At 45.0% G+C, this 20326-nt stretch overlaps 1 protein-coding gene across 2 annotated transcripts in view; it reads left to right on the top strand.

The window, feature by feature from the left end:
- The window catches only part of LOC106561046 (dual specificity protein phosphatase 8), a 65636-nt gene that overhangs the window by 2944 nt on the left and 42366 nt on the right, over positions 1-20326 (top strand). For both annotated transcript variants that reach the window (XM_014124620.3, XM_014124619.3), the window contains exon 2: positions 9247-9661. In XM_014124620.3, coding sequence (XP_013980095.2) covers positions 9425-9661 — 237 coding nt within the window. In that variant the 5' untranslated portion in view covers positions 9247-9424. The remainder of the gene's footprint in view (positions 1-9246; positions 9662-20326) is intronic.

The raw sequence follows: 20326 nt of genomic DNA, 5'->3' as shown, positions 1-20326 counted from the left end.
GACCTCCCTGGGCTGCATCTCAATAGTCTACAGCGGCCTCCTTTCCTCCCACCTTCATCGCCACTCAGGCCCTCGTCTATAGTTTTTCCACATCAGTGCAGATGAAGGAAAGGAGTCAAGGTGAGGACTATTGAGATGCACCCATGTTTTGGTGGAGTTGTCATATAGGTGAAGGGAAAGAGGAGACGGCTCTGAAGTCATATGTTTATTGTGCTCTACAGATTCCCCATGTTTTGGTCGAGTTGTTATAGGTGATTGCTGGTCAGTAAAATAAAAGGTTAAAGAGGACCTGGCACTGGATGAAGTAACTGTTTGTGTTCCACAGATTCCTATGATGTCTATGGATGACGTTATTGGGAGTTGATGATTAACCCGGATGAAGTTACCTCGTCGTTGGGTGTCCTCCAGTTGATCTCTTTGTTTAACCACAGGGTTATGTGTAACTATTCACCGTAAGAAGACAGCCAGCACTGAGTTGTTTATTTTAAATGTATTCAATAGAAATGAGTTTATTACTAAATGTAATAACTCAAATCATTTACTCAGTTTGAGAGTGTTGGTTATTTTTTAATTCATGTTTCGTTACTCCTGGGCTGCTACTACAGTACCTAAAGTTGCATATTTTTGATAGCCTCGTCCTGACAATATATGAACCTGTTTCAGATGCACTAGTAATTGGTTAGTTGTGCTGGAGCCAGCCTAAGTGGTGGTACCTTACCCTACCAGTACCCACTACACAGCATCCTCCCTTCCTCTGTCCTCCTCGTGCCCCCTGCTCTAGCCGATACGGGCTGTTTCTATGGCAACCCGAGAATCTGCTCCAGTCAGTTCCACCTGTTCCACTCTTCTGTTTCCAACTTCTCTTCTGTACATCCAAGATTTAAAAATAAAAACAGACTCCCGCAGGCTATTTTAGATAGTTCGTTTTTTTTTCTTCTAAATCTCTGAGGTTTTTTTTATGGTTTCTAAATACAAGATGGAGGAGACTTGTTATGCAGGAGAGAGAATGAAGTTGCCATGTTCAATAAGGATACTGCGTTGCCATGTTGGATGGTGGAGGATGCTGAGGTTGGGGGCTCCCCTTCTCTGCTCTCTTACCGCCCTCTCAGTCTAGACAAACAGAAGGGAATGAGAGGCAAGCTGTGATGCAACGATGGCGTGATAGCTGGTACCTCTCTCCTCCCTGTTACAGATGTAACCTGCACACCCCTCCCTGCCTTCCTTGTTGTCTGCATAAGAAAACGAGAGCGAGTGAGTGAGGGAGGGAGGGTGGGAGATGGGAGGGCGGGCTCTGGCGCCATTAGACATAAGCAGCCTCAGTGTGTGTTGTGCTCAGCCTGTTCTTTAGTACTGCACTGTCTGTCTGTCTGAACAACTCGAATGCCATAGGCATGCTATGCAATGTGATGTTATAAAGCATCGTAAGGATGACATAGGGATGCTAACATCCTTGGTGCAGTGAGGCTACCCTAGCTGCTAGCTCAGGTGAGGAAACCAAATCCGTTTTTTGTATTTGTGTGGGAGAGAGAGGAAGGGGGGCATGTGTGGATTTTTGTTTACATGCATTGCATGTGATGTCTTTTGTTGGCCTACTATGGGTTAGTCACATGTTATCACCCGGTACTCTACGCTGCACCTTAGAGACTGCTGCCCTATATACATTGAACACTGGTCACTTTAATAATGTTTACATACTGTTTTACCCACCTCATATGTACACTGAGTATACAAAACATTAAGAACAGGGGAACAATATGATCCCTTATTGAATGTCACTTGTTAAATCCACTTCAATCAGTGTAGATGAAAAAGAAGAGACGGGTTAACAAAGGATTTTTAAGTCTTGAGACAAATGAGACATGGATTGTGTATGTGTACCATTCAGAGCGTGAATTGGCAAGACAAAATATTGAAGTGCCTCTGAACGTGATAGTAGTAGGTGCCAGGCGCACTGGTTTGTGTCAAGAACTGCAACGCTGCTGGGTTTTTCATGCTCAACAGTTTTCCGTGTATATCAAGAATGGTCCACCAGCCAACTTGACACAACTGTGGGAAGCATTGGAGTCAACATGGGCCAGCATCCCTGTGGAACGCTTTCAACACCTTGTAGAGTCCATGCCATGACGAATTGAGGCTGTTCTGAGGGCAAAAGAGGTGGGGGTTGCAACTCAATATTAGGAAGGTGTTCCTTGTGTTCGGTGTCATCTTATGTAACTACTGCTGTACACATCTTTTCTATTCATATACTGTCCATACTGTGTAAACACACTATCATATACATATATATTTATATTCCAGACTCTGACATTGCTCATTGTGATGTTTGTTCATTTATTTGGGGGGGACATAAGCATTTCGCTGCACCTGCGATAATAACTGCCAAATACTGTAGATTTGATTTGTTGTTGCGTGTGCTTTAGATTTGTAACCATGCATATTGCGTATACGTGTGTCTACTCTTTCACGTCTAGACACGGTAGAGTAGAGCAGGGAATAGCGAGCACAAGACGTTGAAAAAGACATTCCAAGACGTTGAAAAAGACGTCCCCCCCCCCCGTGACTTCCAACGCCTTCAAAGTATTTTGCTCATAGTCGTCCCTGTGTCTTTGTGTTATGCTGAAGGAGTCCGTTAGCTCTAGCTGTCTACGTGTAGAGGTTAGTTAGTTCTTCCGTGTTCGAGATGCCGTGCTAGCACTGGGTGCGTTGCCAAGCAACCACCTACCTCCTATCGTCTATATATCTCTTTTCTATCTCTCCTCTCTTCTATTTGCCCTCTCTTCTATCTTCCTCTCGCTCTCTCTCTCTCTGATCAATCTCTCCTCTCTCTGCTCCATCTGCACGGCTCTCTCCCCCTCCCCTAGCCTGGAGCTAGCTGTGTTGCTAGGCTGAGAGGTCCTTGCGGAATAACAATCCCTCCTTTCCCCTCTTCTCCTACCCTCCCTGTGCGGGGGCGATATGTCATAGTAGGGGTTAAAGGTTGTTGAGTGGATCATGGTCCTCCGTCCACGGACACTGCTGACTGACTGACTGCTGACCAGAGCTCTCTCTCTCTTTCTATTTTGTCTGTCTCTCTTTCTGTCACCCACCATGTCCCCACTATTCTACTGGACAGGACTGAATGTGTCTTGTTTCTCTCGCTCTCTGTCTCTCTCACGCACGCTTTTTCTCTCTCCCACCTCTCTCTCACACATACACACACAAATTCTTTCTCTTTCTCCCTCACATAGTCTTTCATCCCCTCTCCCACTCCTTACACACATGCTGCCTTTCTTTCTCTCTGTCTCCATCTCTTCCCCCTCTCTCTTCCTCCCTTTCTCTCTGTGTAGTACATGGTTGTCAGTGTGTGTGTATGGTGAATGGTGCATTCCGCAAAAAAATGCTGGGTTGTTTGGTTGACCCAACTGCTGGGTTGCTGGCGGTGGGTCACTTAGTTGGGTTGTTTTCTTTAAAAACTGCTGGGTTATTGATGCTGGGTGCTGAGTTATTGACTGCTGGGTTATTGATGCTGGGTGCTGAGTTATTGACTGCTGGGTTAATGATGCTGGGTGCTGAGTTATTGACTGCTGGGTTATTGATGCTGGGTGCTGAGTTATTGACTGCTGGGTTATTGATGCTGGGTGCTGAGTTATTGACTGCTGGGTTATTTATGCTGGGTGCTGAGTTATTGACTGCTGGGTTATTGATGCTGGGTGCTGAGTTATTGACTGCTGGGTTATTGATGCTGGGTGCTGAGTTATTGACTGCTGGGTTATTTATGCTGGGTGCTGAGTTATTGACTGCTGGGTTATTGCGATAAGATCCAGCGTGTCAGCTCAGAAGATCACGCTTAGTATGAGCGTTGCTTTCAGATAGTTAGTTATATTTGGCAACCCGTGAGACAATGTCATTCCGGTTAATTTGTTCTGTTGTATTGTTATCACATGTTAAGGTTGAACGCTGACACTTTTGAATCTTTGATAAGGCTTACACGAGTGTATGAGTTCTCCAAAAACCTATGCATATCCCAGTGTTGGAATATGTAAATAATAATGTTATACATTTCATATTAGAACATTTAATGTGCAAAAATATTAAAGGAAAATTTACATTTGCAGTGTACAAACTTAACATGATGAAATGGAATGACATTTACGGATGGCCCAAATTTTTTATTTTTTTTTATTTTTATTAGGATCCCCATTATATGTTGCGAAAGCAGCAGCTACTCTTCCTGCGGTCCACACAAAATATGAAACATGACATAATACAGAACATTAATAGACAAGAACAGAACTACATACATTTAAAACATCACACATAGCCTGCATATTAGTAAATATGTCACGGATCCCTCCGGTACTGTTGCTCATTCCGTGCACCAGTTTCGGAGGTCTACGTCACCGGCCTCTAGGCACTGAACTGTGTCATTACGCACACCTGGTTCCAATTCCTCACTGACTGTATTTGTATAAATGTGCCCTTTGTTTCACCATTGGGCTGTCGATTATTGTTCCAATGTCCTTCGGTTGTGTGAGTACCTGTGCCTTGTTGCTTTGGCTTTCGTGCCGCTTGTATTGTGCAGATGATTACGGGTCTTGTACCATGTGGTATTATTGTGCGCTTGTGTATTTATTTGAGGTACTCCTCGCTCTTTTGTTTGGGTTTCTACCCTGTGTTTTGTTACGTGTTTGTTTGGTCTTCGTCCCCGTGCCTTTATACGGCACGCTGTAATTTGGGTCAATAAAAAACCCTATTGCGCATTCCTGTGCCTGTCTCCTGAATCCTTTATACCAACGTGACAAAATACACACAAAATATCTAGGTCAAATAGGGAACAGGTGTTGTGTCGTGAGATGTTGCTTTAAATGTTTTTTTTAAACAAGAATTGCTGTTCACTTGAGCAATCTGAGATGGGAGTTCCATGCAATCATGGCTCTATATAAAACTGTACGTTTTCTTGAATTTGGGGCCTGTGAAAAGACCCCTGGTGGCATATCTAGTGGGGTAAGTGTGTGTGTCAGAGCTGTGTGTAAGTGGACTATGCAAACAATTTGGAATATTCAACACCTTAATGTTTCTTATAAAAATAAGTGATGCAGTTAGTCTCTCCTCTACTTTTGGCCAAGAGAGACATAGTATTAATATTAGACCTGTGATTACAGTGAAGATCAAGACATGCCTGTCACGCCCTGACCATAGAGAGCCCTCGGGGTTCTCTATGGTGTTTTAGGTCAGGGCGTGACTAGGGGTTTCTAGGTATTATTTTCTATGTTGGTGTGTGTGTATGGTTCCCAATTAGAGCTGAATATCGTTACCTCTAATTGGGGGTCATACTTAGTATGTCCTTTTTCCCTACCTGCTAAGTGGGATATTGTTTTGTATGAGTGCCTATGTGCACTACGTATTTCACGATCGTTATATCTTCGTTGTTTTGAAAGTTTCACTATTAATAAAATGTGGAACTCTACTCACGCTGCGCCTTGGTCCAATTATTTATATGACGGTCGTGACAATGTTCTGGGCCAGTTGAAGCTTTTCTAGGTCCTTATTTGCAGCACCTGACCATATGACTGGGCAATAATCAAGATAAGATAAAACTAGAGCCTGCAGGACTTGCTTTCTGGAGTGTGGCATCAAAAGTTGAGGGTCTCTTTATCACGGACAGACCTCTCCCAATCTTTACAACCATTGAATCAATATGTTTTGACCATGACAGTTTACAATCCAAGGTAACGCCAAGTAATTTAGTCTCAACTTGCTTCAGCTGAGGTCTAGAACGTAGGGAATAATTTGTACCAAATACAATGGTCTTAGTTTTAGAGATGTTCAGGACTAGTTTATTACTAGCCACCCATTCCAAAACTGACTGCAACTCTTTGTTTAGGATTGCAGTGATTCCACTATCTGTGGTTGCTGACGCATATAGGGTTGAATCATCAGCGTACATAGACAAAAAGGCTTTGTTTAATGCCAGGAGTAGGTTATTAGTTAAAAAAAAATAGAGAAGAGTAAAGGGTGTGGACTTACAGTTTGTAATATTTCTGAAAGTCTCTTTTAGGACATCCACCTCATCTTGGGAGAATAGTAAACTGTTCTTAAGGTCCTGGACCTCTCTGGTCAGGTCCATCAGTATTTGGACAAAGCTCTTGAAGCTATTGTCCAGTTTTTATAACAACTGCTTATAGCCTCCGCTTGTAGAACCCTCTTTGTTTGTTTAAAATATCCTTCACTTGTGATAGAGAAACACTGTCCTCAATGCTATTCCTACTGGCTTTGGTTTCGGATGTCACGGTAGCAACTTAGGCTAACGCTGGTACTCCACGCAGTTCCAGACAGGGCAGGTTGCAGGGCAGATGGAAACAGCAAAAAACAGCAGGGATTTAGACAGCCACAAGGCTTTGTTCAAGCGTTCAGGAAACCTTTGCTAGCTTGATAGCTAGTTAGCAGCTAGGCTAGCAGCTAGGCTAGCTGCTACACCAAGCAGCTCTTTAGACTTTTGGTATGCCTCATCGTGGGATCCAAATTCAAAAGGTAGTCCAACTTTTTCAAAAGAACACTTTTTCAGAGACTTTCAAGACATCAAACCGGGCTCTCCTTCGTTCAGCGTTCTGCACACGTCACTTCTAATTAAGGTGACGTAACAGGGTGGATCAGTCAGAAAGCCGTACCCCTCCTGAAAATAATTTATAGTCCCAGTCTGTATTAGATAGAATGTTGCGGCCCTGCCCGCCAGTGGGGAAGACAACCCGTGGTTACCTAGGTCGCCTTTTTCAAACGCAATTTCCTTGTCGCGTGCTTGTTTTAGTCAATTACGAAACTACATTTAACAAAAGTACAACATGTCTAAAGATGACATTTTCAACATTGCCTGCTCCCATTGCCTGCTTTGAAAAATGTAATATTGTAGTGGTCCCTTTTTGCCCCTTTTCATGACGGTGCTAGCAGCCACGTGAGTGCTAGCTAGCTAGCCAAGACCAAAGACACAAACGGACTCTAGCCACAGCTACAAGTAGCGAGTGGAGTTGCAAATGGACTATACTTGTCAAGTTAAATGTCTTCCCTGTAATGAAATGTTTTCCACACCCATCCAGTAGCTAGGTGTAGCCTACTTGGACAACGGGCCCCCACATTTCCCACTCTCCCATGCCTAATAGCCTGAAGCCATAGGGCTCTTCTCGCAGGCTTCATTTCCCTACGTGGAGGCATTACAAACCGTAACGTCTAGGTCGGGATTTTTTACCTGCTTGCTTTTTTTAATGAACACAGCAGCTTATCGGCAGGTTTTGTTATTTCCGTATGACTAAAAGTTGACGACGAAGTTGGCTTTTTTACAATGGAGGTCAATAGGAAAGAATGTTTTCCCCAATTTGTGGGCGTGGTGAAGGGGAATTCCTTATTATTACATGAATATTGACTCGGATTATGGATTACATTAAAAAAAAGACCCAGCTACTGGGTCAACCTAACTGGGCCTCCCGAGTGGCGCAGCGGTCTAAGGCTCTGCATCACTGTGCTATAGGCATCACTTTAGACCTGGGTTCCGCGACCAGGAGACCCATGAGGCGGCGCACAATTGGCCCAGTGTTGTCCGGGTTAGGGGTTTGGCCCGGCTGGGATGTCCTTGTCCCATCGCGCTCTAGCGACTCCTTGTAGCGGGCCGGGCACATGCACGCCGACTTCGGTCGCCAGCTGGACGGCGTTTCCTCCGACACGTTGGTGCGGCTGGCTTCCGGGTTAAAGCAAGCAGTGTGTGAAGGAGCAGCCCGGCTTGACGGGGTCGTGTTTCGGAGGACGCACGGCTCTCAATCAAATACAATTTGATTTGATTTTGATTTGACAAGCCTGTAACTACCAATTGGATATGACGAAATTGGGGAGAAAAAGGGGTAGAATATATTTTAAAAAATTAAATAAAATGAAACAACAACCGATGGTTAAATTAACCCATGTTTGGGTAATCTAAACTGCCCAACATGTTGGGTTATTCACGTAACCCAACTGGCAGTGACTGCACTGTGTATGTTCACATGTGTATGCATGAAGTGTGTGTGTGTGTGTGTCAGCTGACAGTCTTGACAGTTGCGGGGGTGGCGGTGGGAGTGAAAGTGATTATGTGTGATAGATGAGAGGAGGCAGTCCATCAAGTTTGTAGAGGGTTCTCTGTGATAAATGACACACACACAGAGACACACACAGAGACACACACACACACACACACACACACACACACACACACACACACACACACACACACACACACACACACACACACACACACACAGGCTGTTCATCTGTGCCCAGACCTGCTCTGTGAATTCCCCCCCCCGGCTTAATTTATCTCAGCCCCTCAGTTTCCTGTTTCACGAGCTGCCACACAAGAGACCCTGCACCCACCACAACAAACAAACACACACACAGTTTCAATTATACCATGCGTACAAGTCCGTATATAAAGCGCCTGTCTATTGTTGTGATCTCACCTGATAGTCTTGATGAAAGCTCCCTCAGATCTCAGGACAGATTGAGCCTAGTGGATGATCCAGAGCCCTTGTGAAGTCTTAAAATAACATTTTATATCCATGTTTAGTACTCCAGTTCTTTTTATACGCGAGGTGAGCGAAGTCTGCACATAAGAACTGTAAATGCAAAAATACTGTGCACACTTGACATTGAGATAATGGGACTGATGGCTGATGTGGTTTGTTTTATGTTGCTCTAATAGCAGCCCAGAGTCTGGTATACATGATGGAAACATGGAAGACAATAGGCTACTTAGTTCTCTTGGTTATTGTGTGGTGTCAATCATCACCATGTCATGTTTCCAAACTTCTCAGGATGAATGTCTTACGTCCATGTGTTTCAAAACTCCAGCAAAGTTAAATGGAAATATAAAAAATCTTCTACTTCATATTCATCATCTCCAGCACCACCCCAACGTCAACATATGTGAAAATTGTGCGTTTCTATGTTTTCTAGTGAAAAAGATAGAGGAAGATATGTGTTTCCAATGACATCATCGGTGGTGCATCATGTGATTTTTCACCAATTATAATTGGTTGATGATGTCATTGGAAACACTTATCTTCTATATTTTTTTACTACAAAAGTTGTGACATTTCCCTTTAAGGTTTAATCTCCTTATAGTTAGTGGCAGCTCAGTTGCCACTAGTTTAGTGTTACAAAGCACTTAATTTATAGCCATCCACATGAAAAGGGACTCTATTGACCTTCTCCTCTCGCTTTTTTTCTCTTTGCTTCTCTCCTCAGACACCATGGATCTCCTGAGGCCTGCTCCAGTGGCAGTGGCTGCTCTCCTCCATTGACCTCCTCTGCTCTCTTCCCCTCTTCCTCCACCGATACTCCCTCTCTCCACTCATCCACCCCTCCCCCTCAACGCCCCCCCCGTCCACCCACCCATCCTCTTGCGACCCCTCGTTGTGGCATCATGGCGGGGGAGAAGGGACCAGCCAGGCGGAGCGCCATGGACATAAAGCGCCTGGCAGGGTTGATCCAGAGGGGGGCGGGGCGCCTGCTGGTGATTGACAGCAGGACCTTCTCGGAGTACAACGCGTCCCACATACAGGGGGCGGTCAACGTGTGCTGCTCCAAGCTGGTGAAGCGGCGACTGCAGCAAGACAAGGTGTCCGTCACCGAGCTACTGCAGCCCAATGGCAAGGTCAAGGTAGGTCAAGGGGACAGGGGTTAGAGGTCAGGGATTAGAGGTCTGAGGGTGGATGTGAGTCACCGTTTATTGTCCTTCAAGAAGAAATTTGTTCAACAGTTCACCCGGTATGACGGGTGAACACAGTGTATCATTTTATGTCTATGTTCTAGGACAGTGTTTCCCAACCCTGGTCCTGAAGTACCCCCAACACTACACATTTTTACTGTAACCCTGGACAAGCACACCTGATTGAACTTGTCAACTAATCATCAGGCCCTCAATGAGTTGAATGAGGTGCGTTTGTCCAGGGCTGCAATGAAAACGTGTTCTGTTGGGGGTAGTCGAGGACCAGGAAACACTGAGTTAGAAGTCCTGTACCAGACACCATTAATGTTCTCTGATGCTGCTCAGGTTCAGGAGTCTGTTACGTGCTGTTCTGTGTTGTGTGGTTAGTCTGGATCTCTCTGGCGAGCGTCTTCTCTGCCCTGGATCTCTGGGTGCTATATTTGGCTGGCAGGCAGTTGGACTTTAGGTTTATTGCTTATTAGTGGCCCTGAAACTGGATCCTCCCTTTTTCCATGACTTCTGCTCCCAATATGACAGCCTTTTTTCCCCCATAGCACGGCCATGGCATGCGACATAACTCCTGTATTTTTAGTCACTGCGTGAAACTGGAGAAACTCAGCGGGGAATCCCAAGTGTGTATGATGTGTCTCTGCCTGTTTGTGCGTGCTCTATCCAGGGGTTTTACATGACACATAAAATAACATTTGTCACATACTTAGTAAACAGGTAGACTAACAGTGGAACGCATACGTACTGGCCCTTCCCAACAAAGCACAAAGAAAAATAGAAAGAATTGAAAAAAATGAATCCATCACAACAGAGCTGTGGAAGTTCCATCCTCCCTACAGCAGCACCAAGACAGACACAGTGCTATAGTGGCATAGTTTGAACATAATCCAACAAGAAATGCCAAAGAACATGGCCAGAGCATTGCTTCTGGAACCAGATGACACATTGCCCTTTAGTATCATGAAGACGGAAACATTTGGTGGGTTTATTTTAGGTGTAACACATGCAGTTTGAGTGGTAGCTCATAAAAACCAGTGTTCTACTTCCTGATGTGAATCACCTGACCCTGGATGCCTGACCTGGCATGTATGAGTGTGTCTCGTGCTCCCTCTCGTTCTGTAACGAGGGTCGTATAAAGGGGACCAAGGCGCAGCGTGCTCATATTTACGTTTAATTAATATACTTTAACAAAACCAAAAACAGTTCTGTCAGGTGACATACACTAAACAGAAAACTACCCAGTCAACTTAATTAAAATATGCTTTATTTTCAATACTTCTTGATGTCATTGTTCCCTGGGATTGTAAGACATCCTTAGCTTGACATGCTCACTCTCTCGCCTTCTCTCTTCACTCTCTCTCTCTCTCTCTCTCTCTCTCTCTCTCTCTCACCATCTTTCTCTCTCTCTCTCTCACCCTCTTTCTCGCTCCCTCACTCTTTCTCAGATTCAAATATGCATCATTGGCATACTGCCAATGCTCAGGCTTACAACCAGGTTAGGTTAGAGCCATTATTAACCTGAGCAGGATGTTGTTGCGCAACCCTTCTTTTAATAGACCAATGGCTAAGGTCCCCCAGTCAGTGTGTAGAGACCTTGGTCTGATTTTTATTCAAAGCCTCTTATAGAACTATTTTGTTATTGACAGTGACGATACACTGAGTATACCAACTATTAGGAGCACCTTCCTAATATTGAGTGGCACCCCCCCCCCCCCTTGTCTTTCCCATTCACCCTTTGAATGGCACACGTACAAAATCCACTTCAAAATTGTCTCAAGACTTAAAAATCCTTCTTTAACCCATCTCCTCCCCTTCATCTATACTGATTGATGTGGATTTCACAAGTGACATCCGTAAGAGATCTTAGCGTTCACCTGGATTCACCTTATCAAATCAAATCAAATTTTATTAGTCACATGCGCCGAATTCAACAGGTGTAGTAGACCTTACAGTGAAATATGTACTTACGAGCCCCTAACCAACAGTGCCGTTTAAAAGAATATGGATAAGAATAAGAGATAAAGTAACAAGTAATTAAAGAGCAGCAGTAAAAAATAACAATATATGAAGGGGGGTGCCGGTACAGAGTCATTGTTCGGGGGCACCGGTTAGTTGAGGTAGTATGTACATGTAGGTAGAGTCAATTAAAGTGACTATGCATAGATGACAACAGAGAATGGCAGTGGTGTGGAGAGGGGGGAGAGGCAGGGGCAATGCAAATAGTCTGGGTAGCCATTTGACTAGATGTTCAGGAGTCTTATGGCTTGGGCGTAGAATCAGTTTAGAAGCCTCTTGGACCTAGACTTGGCGCTCTGGTACCGCTTGCCGTGTGGTAGCAGAAAGAACAGTCTATGACTAGGGTGGCTGGAGTCTTTGACAATTTTTAGGGCCTTTCTCTGACACCGCCTGGTATAGAGGTCCTGGATGGCAGGAAGCTTGGCCCCAGTGATGTACTACCCTCTGTAGCGCCTTGAGGTTGGAGGCCGAGCAGTTGCCATAGCTGGCGTTGATACAACCAGTCAGGATGCTCTCGATGGTGCAGCTGTAGAACCTTTTGAGGATCTGAGGACCCATGACAAATCTTTTCAGTCTCCTGAGGGGAAATAGGCTTTGCCGTGCCCTCTAAACGACTGTCTTGGTGTGCTTCGACCATGTTAGTTTGTTGGTGACGTGGACACCAAGGAACTTGAAGCTCTCAACCTGCTCCACTGCAGCCCCGTCGATGAGAATGGGGGCATGCTCGGTCCTCTTTTTTCGGTAGTCCACAATCATCTCCTTTGTCTTGATCATGTTGAGGGAGAGGTTGTTGTTCTGGCACCACACGGCCAGGTCTCTGACTTCCTCCCTATAGGCTGTCTCGTTGTTGTCGGTGATCATCTGCAAATTTAATGAGGTTGTTGGAGTTGTGCCTGGCCGTGCAGTCATTAGTGAACAGGGAGTACAGGAGGGGGCTGAGCACGCAGCCCTGAGGAGCCCCTGTGTTGAGGATCAGCGTGGCGGATGTGTTGTTACCTACCCTTACCACCTGGGGGCGGCCCGTCAGGAAGTCCTGGATGATGCCTATGTCATGGGAAGAGCAGGTGCTCTTAGTGTTTTGTATACTCAGTGTACATTTGAAGTGGGTAAAACTGTATGTAAACATGCGTCTGTAACTTTCCCACTCCATCATTATTCATGATTCATTCAGGGTTATCCATAATCATGGTAGCATCCACATTAATGTAGAAGTGTTTAGAAACGTATTCTATTCTTGTTTACAATAAAAGGGACTCCAAAATGTCACAATAATACATGATGAATCATTCATTTCTAATGGGGCTGAGAGGCTGACAGGTCTCACAGTGGTAAGGCACCAAGTGGGGTGTCCCTCTTTCCTTCCCTTTCACTCTCTCCATCTTCCTCGCACTCTATCTGTTTAATTTTATCCTTTCTCTTTCTCTGTGTGTCTTTTCTCTGCACTGCTCTCACACACACTCTGTCTCTCTGTCCTGGTGCCCCCCCCCCCCCCCCCCCCCCCGCCTCTATTTCATCATCTCTCTATCAACATCCCTCTTTCCTCTCTTTCTCTGTTCCCCTTTTCTCTCTCTCTTCCCAGCATTGCCCTGTGGCTGGCTAGCTGTTGTTATTATTCCCCCCCCCCCACACACACACACACACAGTAAAGAGGATAATGCTGCCGATTAATGGTAGGCTGGATAAAGCTGGAACTAGCCGGGTGAGAGGGAAGGTCCACACGGCCCCAGAGAGTCCTTTGTTATTGGCTAAGCATGACATCATCCCTCTTTGTGTGGCCACTGGCAGGCCGCGAGTTGGGCACGTGCAGACCGGCTGTGTGGTGTTAATGCAGGCTCCCACCCAACCCATCACAAACACCCCCACACAGCCTGCCAAGGAAGCAAAGGACACCATAGTGGGTCTTTGTGGGATTGAATGTAGGAAGCTGAAGAGGGAGGGAGCGAGGGAGGGCGTAGTCATGGGTGGGCTACCTCCTGCCTGCATCCCATTGAGTGAAAATGGCAGGCGTCCCCCAAGGCTCTATGCTCGGCCCTTTCAGATTTCATCATCACAGGGTTAGGTTCAGTGAACTCTGTGTATGGACTGGAATCAAAATGGTGTCTTCCCTCCCTCCCAACATAACCCCCATGTAGTTCACTGGCAAGCTCTAGTAAACTAGGTCAGTTAAATACAGTAGGCTGTGTGTGACCGTATTTGTGTGTGGTGTGTGGGTGAACCTTGAGCTCCACAGCATTATGGCTCCCTACTCAATGACTGTTTTATGGTCACGCTGGGTGGTTTCTTGGCTTAAGCGACGCTAATCCTTCCACACTGCTCAATGTTGCTGAATGTGGTGTAAGAGTGAGCCTGGGCCAGGGCAAGGCCTGACAGATGGCGTGGAGATTGACTAGCTCCAGTCAGGGCCAGGGAGACACTTAGACCTGCCCTTTAGGGAAGTCACTATACTCTCCTGTTCTCTACTGCAGTACTATATTGTACTATGTAGACTGACAGTGTAGCTCAGACAATAAAACTAAAGTCGCACACACTCGTTTTTTGCCCCTCTCGCTCCAGTTCATCAGCAGTTGTTTCAGTCTCTACTGACAACCCTTTACTGAGGTTCGAATGTCACCGGTTAGTCTTTGATGGTAATTGGTCCATTCGGCTGAAGACTGGGTTCCGGCAGCACATGTTCCATAAAGCCGTTTACTAAATAAGGATCTCCGTAACTTCTACTTAAGGTCCACCATATGCCACCTCCCAGTATCCTCCTTCAACGCCACCTGCTAAGGATCCTGGGTAATGACTTAATGTAGTGCAATGCCTCGTGGGTCACCCAGAAGACAAAGATGCGTTGTCATCTCCTTACTAGACATGACAAATATCTTCCATAATTTGTCGTGAATATGGATGAGACATAAAGAAAAATGGATACGTTTACATGATAAGTATGATAAGCGCCATATCCCGAACCATAGATGTGTGTGGTTTGTCATGGTGTTTTACAACTCGGGAACCTGACCTGACCTGACTGACGAGAAACATTATGTGTTGATGCTGGTAAAGCCTGGTTAAGACACACAACAACAGGGAGAGACTAAAGGGTCACTCCAGAACCAGAGCTGGGAAGAAAATGCATTCAATGGCCAGTTTATTAGGTACACCCATCTAGGACTGGGTCAGAACCCCCTTTGCCTCCAGAACAGCCTGAGTTCTTTGGGGCATGAAAACGTTGCTCAATTTGTATCAAGAAAAACATTCCCCACACCATTACACCACTGCCACCAGCCTGTACCGTTGACACCAGGCAGAATGGTTCCATGGACTCATGCTGCTTACGCCAAATCCAGACTCTGCCATGAGTATGACTCAACATGAACCAGGATTTGTTGGACCGGCAATGTTTTTCCACTCCTCAATTGTCCAGTGTTGGTGATTGCGTGCACACTGGGGCCACTTCTTGTTTCTAGCTGATAGGAGTGGAACCCGGTGTGGTCGTCTGCTGCAATAGCCCATCCATGACAAGGACCGACGAGTTGCTCGTTCCCGTGATGCCGTTCTGCACACCACTGTTGTACTGCGCTGTTATTTGTCTGTTTGTGGCCCGCCTGTTAGCTTGCACCATTCTTTCCGTTCTCCTTCAACTTTTCACCCATAGGACTGCTGCTGATTGGATGTTTTTTTTGTTTGTTGCACCATTCTTGGTAAACCTTACATACTGTCGTGCGTGAAAAGTCCAGGAGGCCGCTCAAAGTCGCTTAGGTCACTTGTTTTGCCCAGCATTCAATCAAACAGTAACTAACTGCCTCGATGCCTGTCTGCCCGCTTCATATAGCAAGCCACAGCCACAATTTTCATTGTCTGTAGGAGCGAACCGTTTTCTTGAACGAGGCCAACCGGTGTATATGCCATGTTTTCTCACTTTTCGGTTTAAAAGTGGCTTGAGCGAGACGCACACAGTGAAAGGCAGCGAGAGGAAGGGGGTATGGAGAAGAAGGTAGAGAATGACAGAGAAGGAGTGTGGAAGAGATGTTGTACTGTGATGTGAAACATGGCCATGTTGGTGTGACAAGGTTGGCCCATGTGACACATTACCTCTTGAACTACAAGATGCACATGCCCCTTTTATTGGACAGGTGTGTGTGAGAGAGAGAGAGAGATTGTGGGTGAGGGGCAGTGGGAAGGTCCCTTCATGGTGCCCATTCGTGGTGTACGGTCATCATCGGTCATTGGAGTGATTTGGTCACTCGATCTGTCACACCCTCTCGCAGCAAATGATAGAGGGGACCTTTGCCCAAACACGTCTGAGCAAACACACACACACACACACACACACACACACACACACACACACACACACACACACACACACACACACACACACACACACACACACACACACACACACACACACACAGTGCCAGCTGCCAGTGCCAATCAATGACATCATATCACCATTGAGTGTTATCTTTACTGACGGGCTGACGGGCTTTACTCACACCCTGCTAGTGGACTCTGCTACAGAGCTTTGATGGTTAGAACCGTCACCCACCTGCAACATTCTACTGGGAATCACATGGACAGATAATAACTGTCTGTGGGGACTGGCAGGCAACAGATCACTGAACCAGTTCCATGAATCCCTGACCTCTGAGGTTTTTGTCTGATAGTAGCACAGTGGTGATGTTGGGTGACCAACACACACACACACACACACACACACAGCTCTGCATTACCCTTGTGACCAATGATCCTGTACGCACCTGTGTGTGTGTGTGTGTGTGTGTGTGTGTGTGTGTGTGGTGTGTGTGTGTGTGTGTGTGTGTGTGTGTGTGTGTGTGTGTGTGTGTGTGTGTGTGTGTGTGTGTGTGTGTGTGTGTGTGTGTGTGTGTGTGTGTGTGTGTGTGTGTGTGTGTGTGTGTGTGTGTCTGCGCCTGCGTTTGGCATTCCAAGGTCCTCTCTGCAGTACCTAATCTCACGTTTCTCCTGTCTGTATTCCCTGCAACAACACACCTGTTTCTATTCTTTAGCACCCCCGTCTTCTCTGCAGTAGCAGTTGAAACCATTGCGTTTCTACCCAGAACATTTTAAGCTCTCACTGCATGCCATTTCCCCCTACTGCCTGTGTCATGTTTGTTGCTCATACAGTTATATTTGAAGCCAGACGTCTCGCTGTTGTACACAGATAGTACTTCAGCTGAGAGGGTGAGGTCTTAGAGTTACAGACGAGTCACAGAGGGAAAATGTTTTTCTCCTCTGTCGTACATTTTTTTAAAAAATATTGCACATTTCCCAGGCAATGTGAGGATACAGTCCTTTTCTATTTCTCTGCTTCTCTCGCTCCCCCTCCCTCCTTATCTCTGCAGAGGAGGGGAAACAGAGGACATGATTAGCCACTTTTCTCTATTTACATCCTGCTGTGATGCCAGCTCACTGTTGGCATTTTCACTTCCACGCTCTATCGTTTTTTTTTGCCACTCTCTCTCTCGCGCTGTTTCTCTCTCTCTCTCTCTCCCCCCCTCTTTCTCTTCCCCTCCTTTTATTTGTCTCTCCTTCTCTGTTGTTCCTATGTAACACCTGCAGTGTTAGTGGTAGAACAGCAGTATAGTAGTGTAGTGTAGTGCTGCAGCCTGCAGGCTGGTGAAGGTGAGGGACTGAGCTGGTTCGTATGCTGCAGTAGGTCGACTCCAGAGGTTATTAACCTCTAACAATGCAGTAATCATGCAGATACTGTAATACTGTCTCTTTACCAGGGTTGGGCTCAATTCAGAATTTTGGAATTGACTCCCATTCCACTCATGAGTTGAAATTCTAATTGAATTGGCCACACCCCACAGGATGTAGAATTGGAATTTAAGTGACAGGAAGTAGAATTTAAGTGCAATTCAAAGAAACTCCACTCAGTCATAGAACATCAGTTTCATTGAATCTGACAGGTCACACTTCCAGATACCAAAGGATATATCACTTTTAAACTTCATGCTTAGATTAGCTAATTATATTTCCACCAACCATTTCATTTGTTTGGCTTCTTTTAGAAGACTTCAGGGTCAACTTGAGGGTTCAACTAATGCATTCTGGGAAATGTTGTATTTTCCCAATATTGAACAAAATGTAAGTGATTAATTAAATATAATAACTTAGAATATTCGCATACAGGTTTTGTTTTCCTTGATAATTCATTTTAAGAGTTTGTCCTGAAATTAATTGTTTCATTTTATATTCATGTATATAACGACATGTTTTATGTAAAATATGAATATTTGTATAGACTACACCTAATATGGGCATTTGAATTTCAGTGAATTTAATTACAATTTCTTTAATTCAAATTCGAATTACAATTCTGTATTCTGTTTACTACTTCAATTCAAATTCAATTCAAATTGAAGAATTGAATTGGAATTTGAGGCATTCTCAATTCAATTCTAAATTGAGCACAACCCTGCTCTGTATCATCTCTCTCTCTCTCTGTTTCTCTCTCATCACTGTACTTTTCTCAGAGCATGACAAAACATAAAAGGTTTAACCGGAGATAAGATAAACGTGAAGAGAAGGAAGGTGATCTAATGGTGAAACTAAAGATGATATCTTCTTGAATTATGAATATTGTATAATTATCTGAACCCCTGTCCGGCATAGATGCATCTTGGATACCTGTGCAGGTGAATGTGAATCATTTGGGAAAGGAAACCGCCTCCCGGTGACATCACCTTAAGGATTAAAGGACAGCCTTTAACAGTGACCCATTTACACTTATGTACAGTGTGTGTGTGTGTGGATCCGAGTGAGAAGCTGTTCTGTAATCCTCAGGTGGTGATTTCACCCTCTGGCTGTAGCTCTGATCCCGTTAGGATGGAACACCTTGTACAGCGAGGGAGGGCAGGGGGGAAAAGACATCAGGGGTGAGAGGAGGGGGAGATGGGAGTGTCTCAGTAGGGGTTAGGGTGGAGGCCCTGTTGACCTTTGACACACACAAACACACACACACAACTATTCCTGTAGAGCATCAGGCTGGGCTTCAGAAAGAATCAGTGGACTCTGATGGGTTCAGGTGACTGCTTTATTGGAGGTTGTGTTTAAACACAGACTAGACGCTCAGGTTGAGATGCTGTCGCCGCTCTCATGGGTCACTGAACACGCACGAGGAAAAAGACTGGTGACAACAGTGTAATAGAGGTGTTATGCAGGTTTTGTAGATGTGTTATAAACATGTCACAGGGGTCTTTTTTTAAAAGGGATACTTCGGGATTTTGGGCAGCAATTCCCTTTATCTACTTCCCCAGAGTCAGGTGAACTCGTGGATACCATTCTTATGTCTCTGTGTCCAGTATGAAGGAAGTTAGAGGTAGTTTTGCGAGCCAATGCTAACTAGCGTTAGCTAGCAGATACCCATAGACTTCCAGTCATTGTGCTAATGCTAGTTAGCAATTGCGCTAGCAACTTCCTTCAAACAGCACACAGAGTTCTTGAAATGTTCCGTATTGACTGACCTTCATGTCTTAAAGTAATGATGGACTGTTGTTTCTCTTCTTCTTTGAGCTGTTCTTGCTATAATATGGTCTTGGTCTTTTACCAAATAGGGCTATCTTCTGTATACCACCCCTACCTTGTCACAACACAACTGATTAGCTCAAACACATTAAGAAGGAAAGAAATTCCACAAATTAACTTTTAACAAGGCACACCTGTTAATTTAAATGAATTCCATGTGACTACCTCTGAAGCTGGTTGAGAGAATGCCAAGAGTGTGCAAAGCTGTCATCAAGGCAAAGGATGGCTACTTTGAAGAATCTCAAATATGAAATATATTTTGATGTTTAACACTTTTTTGGTTCCTACATGATTCCATATGTGTTATTTCATAGTTTTGATGTCTTCAATATTATTCTACAATGTAGAACATAGTACAAATAAAGAAAAACCCTTGAATGAGTAGGTGTGTCCAAACCTTTGACTGGTACTGTGTGTGTATATATATATATATATATATATATATATATATATATATATATATATACACACAGTATATATGGCTCAGTCTGGCTGTACCCATACCAGCCGTCTGTGTGTCTGTCTGACCTTGGCCTGCCTCAGTCACGTGTGTGGTTGTTGGCCCATACATTCTGAGAAGGCTAATGTGTAACGGTAAGCACAAACACACACTGTCACACACTGAGGCACGCACACAAAGACACAATATTGCAGAGTAATACACTCACACATACACACACTCGTCCACTGCATTGCTAGAACTGTGTACCGTCCACAGTATAAGTATGTGTGGGTACCATGCCCCATAACACTGTAAAGCTCAGTGAACAGTGTTCCTGGAGGATGTGCAGTTTTGCCCAGCATCTACAGTATAGTGTAGCCTTTATGCTATCTGAAGGATGGAGGGAGTGCGTGAAAACAACAAGAAGAAAAGGGTTATTCTAGTCTCTTTTTCTCCTCCCTTCTCTCTCTCTAGCTTCCATCTCTTTCTCCTTGGCTCACTCTTATTCCATCTCTTTTCTCAGCCATCTTAACCTCCCTTTTCTTCTCGCTCTCCTCTCTTCTCTCCTCCTTCTTTCTCCCTCCTTTCTCTCTCTCTCTCCTGTCTGCCTCTCCTCT

Source organism: Salmo salar, chromosome 10 (genome assembly GCF_965601325.2).
Source record: "Salmo salar chromosome 10, fSalSal1, whole genome shotgun sequence".
Taxonomy (NCBI): domain Eukaryota; kingdom Metazoa; phylum Chordata; class Actinopteri; order Salmoniformes; family Salmonidae; genus Salmo; species Salmo salar.
The sequence above is the reverse complement of the archived record's forward strand: the minus strand, read 5'-3'. Positions and strand labels throughout refer to the sequence as shown.